Source organism: Malus domestica, chromosome 03 (assembly GCF_042453785.1).
Source record: "Malus domestica chromosome 03, GDT2T_hap1".
Taxonomy (NCBI): Eukaryota; Viridiplantae; Streptophyta; class Magnoliopsida; order Rosales; family Rosaceae; genus Malus; species Malus domestica.
Window position 1 is genome coordinate 30,434,719 of NC_091663.1, and position 4,023 is coordinate 30,438,741.

General features: G+C 36.8%; 1 protein-coding gene across 1 annotated transcript; it reads right to left on the reverse strand.

Moving 5' to 3' along the window:
• Nucleotides 1-207: 207 nt before the first annotated feature.
• Nucleotides 208-3,726, reverse strand: LOC139194797 (receptor-like protein 3). Its single transcript, XM_070819715.1, has 3 exons — nt 3,259-3,726; nt 2,728-2,839; nt 208-287 (listed from the first exon to the last, which is right to left on the reverse strand). The coding sequence occupies exons 1-3, from the start codon at nt 3,724-3,726 to the stop codon at nt 208-210; spliced, it is 660 nt and encodes a 219-aa protein (XP_070675816.1).
• Nucleotides 3,727-4,023: the final 297 nt, after the last annotated feature.

A 4,023-nucleotide genomic window follows, 5' to 3' on the forward strand; every position in this document is an offset into this window, starting at 1 on the left:
CCAAGGAAGCTAGTACTCTCTAGCTTCTTCCATCAACTTAATAACATGCTAAAATTGTCTAGCATACTCTAGCCACCTCACTTGCTTACTAGAATAATCTATAACATTCATCATGGGCTGGACCATATACCAACAGTTTGAACACTCAAGGGGGTGAACTCAATTGAATTTTTGGGCTCGTGATAATGCTGAAATGATGATCTTTGACTAAGAATTCCACTTCCACCAGTGTAGCAACCTGTATGGCTCTTGAGAATTTGAGAACCTACATATCCACTTGGCGTTGCCTGGGGAACAATTGAATCACAATGATCAGAATAAGTTATGTGATCGTAAGGTGGAGAAGGCAATGAAACTGGGTTATAGAAGTAATTAGAATGTGGTGGAAAGACGATGAAACGGAGGGCAAAGAAAATACGGCAAAAACAGAGAAGAACATGAGAAGTTTTGGCAATGAGTACCACATCTTCAAAGATACGGTAGCAGAAGACTGGTGTTTCTTCGTGTATATTGGGAGAATGATGAACAAGAAGAAGAGCAAAAAGAAATTCAATGTGAAAGTACTGCAATGTTTCGATTGTTTTATGTACTTTCCATAGTCGGTATTACTGCAAATACGGATTATGTATCAAAGTCATTGTCGTGACAATTACAAAGAGAACAAGGAGCTAGCTGATGACTTGGTTTTCATAGACAACTAGAACAAACAAAACCCAGGACTGTGAAACCCAAGCTGCATTTTGTTTTTTCTTTTGTGAATGCTAAAAGGACAAAAATAAGAGGACAAGGGAAAAGGAAAATATATGAAATGCTAATTGCAGTCCAAAAACAAGCTTCTCACTTCTTACACTCCTCATACTTTCACACATGAAGGGTTTGAATCAAATTAGTTTTAGAGTGCAAATAACAGTTTCCAATGTCTACGGTCTATAAGCTTACTAGAGGTTAGAATTTAGAATCATGAAATTACACCTCATGTAAAATGCAACCAAAATTACAAGCATCTATATGCCAGTTGAAGTTTGCAAAAGGTAGCAACTTGTTGCGGCCAGTTGATTAGTGTGCCCGCCTTCTTCCAAGTTCTATCCCCATTCTAGTAGATTAGACTAAGTTTAGGGTATGTTTATAATTATTTCGTTTTTAGTTTTTAGTGTTTAAGTTAATGTTAGAGGTGGAGGGGAATTATATGGGAGAAGGGATATAGAAGGATGACGGAATGATAATAGGATAGATGTAGAAGAAATGAATAACGAAATGTACACAAATTGAGGACTAAAAACCAAAAACTATTCTAAGTTTTTTTCACTTTCAAGATTTTATTTTTATTCATTCTTTTTTATTTATTTCATTCTCTCACACCACGCGCTCACGCTTTCATAGCGACAAGTATTACAAGAACACGTTAATAATGGGTCATACATGTCACGATACGATGGTCAACATGGGTCAACATTCTCGCCTCTAGGGGCATTTTGGTCAATTCACACATTTTATATTAAAAATTCCGTAAATCAAGGATGGGTCCTAACAACTATTGTTGATGCTATTTGGACATACAAAACTAACACTTTGGTTTGCAGACTATCTGTATTAGAACTTACATGCAATGGTAGAGCTCATATGTATTAGAAAATGTGTCAACAAGTATATTAATTTTGTTTGTTCGAATAGTTTTATTGTACTATAATATATTAGAAAAATCATTACGGCATGATGAAAACAAACAAATAAAGACCGAAAGAGTCATACTATTTGAATACACAAAATTAATACATTTGTTAACACACTCTCTAATACAAGTGCGGTCCACATATAGTAGGAAGACTGACATCTATTAGAGAGCGTGTCACCAAGTGTGTTAATTTTGGGTATACAAATAATTTTATGGAAAATAAAAAATATATAATAAAAAGTAGAATCTAGTCCCTAAGTATTCTTTTCATCCTGACCATGCACATTGCCATCTTCACATAAAACGAATCTTGTACATTATCCACGAATTGAAAAATGAATACCTCTAAGTCTTCTTAAGAACTAAATAACCAAAAATTCCCCAAAATCCAACAATGAAACCTACGACCACAAAGATATAAAACCAAGGAAGCTCGTTATGTTCATTGTCCACATCTTGGTTGACGTTGTTCTCATTATCTACATCAATTTCTTTGCACTCATTTGGAAGTGGCGTACCACAAAGTTTAGGGTTCCCCTCAAATGAAGAAGCGTTGAAGCTCTGGAGTTGCGTGCCCATCGGTATTCGCCCTTCGAGATTATTGTACGAGACAATAAAGTCTGTCAAGAAATTAAGGCCCGTCATGGACCAAGGGATTTTTCCAGACAAATGATTCATAGAGAGGTACAAATGCTTTAGATATTTTAGGTTAGATATTTGCTCAGGAATGCATCCCGAGAAGTTGTTGTCATCAAGATACAACTTGCGAAGAATCTGCAATTGGCCGATCTCATAAGGTATACTACCACTAATGTTATTGGACATTAGGTGTATTGTTCCCGGAAAGTTATATAGTCTACGTGGCATAAAAATTTGATTTTTTCTTACGACGCCAAAGAGAGGAAGTTCAAATTTATAATTGTCTGCTTGAGAAGCATTCATCATTAACATTGGTAATCTACAAAGTTGTTTTGGAAATTCACCTGAAATTTGGTTGTATGCTAGATTCACATAAAAGAGTTTTGGAAGAGTCCCCAACCAACTTGGAATTGTACCTATGATTTGATTATAACCCAAATCCAACACCTCTAGATTCTGTAGATTTGATAACCACCCAAGTATCTGACCATTGAACCCACAACCAGCCAAACTCAAGACACGGAGATTCTGAAATCCATGAAAATTAACCATGTCATCAACAGTTGGTATTGCCTCGTGATCAAATGAACCGGTGATGAGGAGTGTATGAAGACTTTTACAACGCATTAATATCTTCATTGCCCCTGTGATATTGGTCAGCCGTACATAAACAAGTGAGAGAAAGGACAAGGATTTCAACGAAATAATCTCAGGTTGTGTTTGTCCTTATAGATAAGGATTTTCAATTAACCGAATTGCTTTTAGGGACCTGCATGAGTAAAGGCTTATTGGAAAGATACCAGTGAAGTTATTCCAAGATAGGTCTAGTTTACTAAGATGACTAAGTTTGGAGAAATTAAGCTTGGTGAGGCCTCCTTCCAAATAATTGAATTCCAAATGTAGTTTTACAAGGTTTGTGCAATTCATCAAAGATGAGGGCATATTACCCTGTAAGCTGTTGAAATCAAATTCATGAATTTTAACTTGGACAGCTTCCTGAAATTGAGAGGGAGCGCACCATTCAGATGATTTGAGTTGAGTTCAAGGATTATCAGGTGGGCGAGGTTGGCGATTCTTTCACTAATGGCTCCATTTAGTGAATTGAAAGGTAAAGCAAGTTCCTCAAGTTTGGTAGCATTATAGATATCTTCTGGAAGTGATCTTGACAAATTATTGTGACCGGCACGAAAAATCTGTAGCTTGAAACACCCACTGAACCCATGGGAACTGTTGCCACTAAATTCATTGGAGGGAAAATCCAATAATCTTACGGAATGAGGCGATCGGAGACAGATAGATGATGGGATATACCCAAAGAAGGTGTTGTTGCTGACATTGAAACTAGTCAAATTCCAAGCTTGTTGGAAGAAAGAAGAAGGAATTGGACCATGACAGTGATTGCTTGACAAATCCATTGTCTGAATATTTTATGGTGGTAGAGAAAATGGTATCTCTACGGAAAGAAGGTTATAGCTCAAATTAAGGATCTCGAAGCGTTTCAAGGATGAGAAAAATTTAGTTTCAAGTGTGCCATAAAGTGAATTGTGCGAAAGGTTCAAGTGGGTGAGATGTGTGAGATTCCCATGTGATGAGACAAATATACCTCCTTTGAGCCCTTTGGAGGGTAAGAGCAAATGGGTGACCCAACCCTCTTGATTACAAGTGATGCCATTCCAATGACAACAATCAACAGAACTACTCCAATTTAAGGG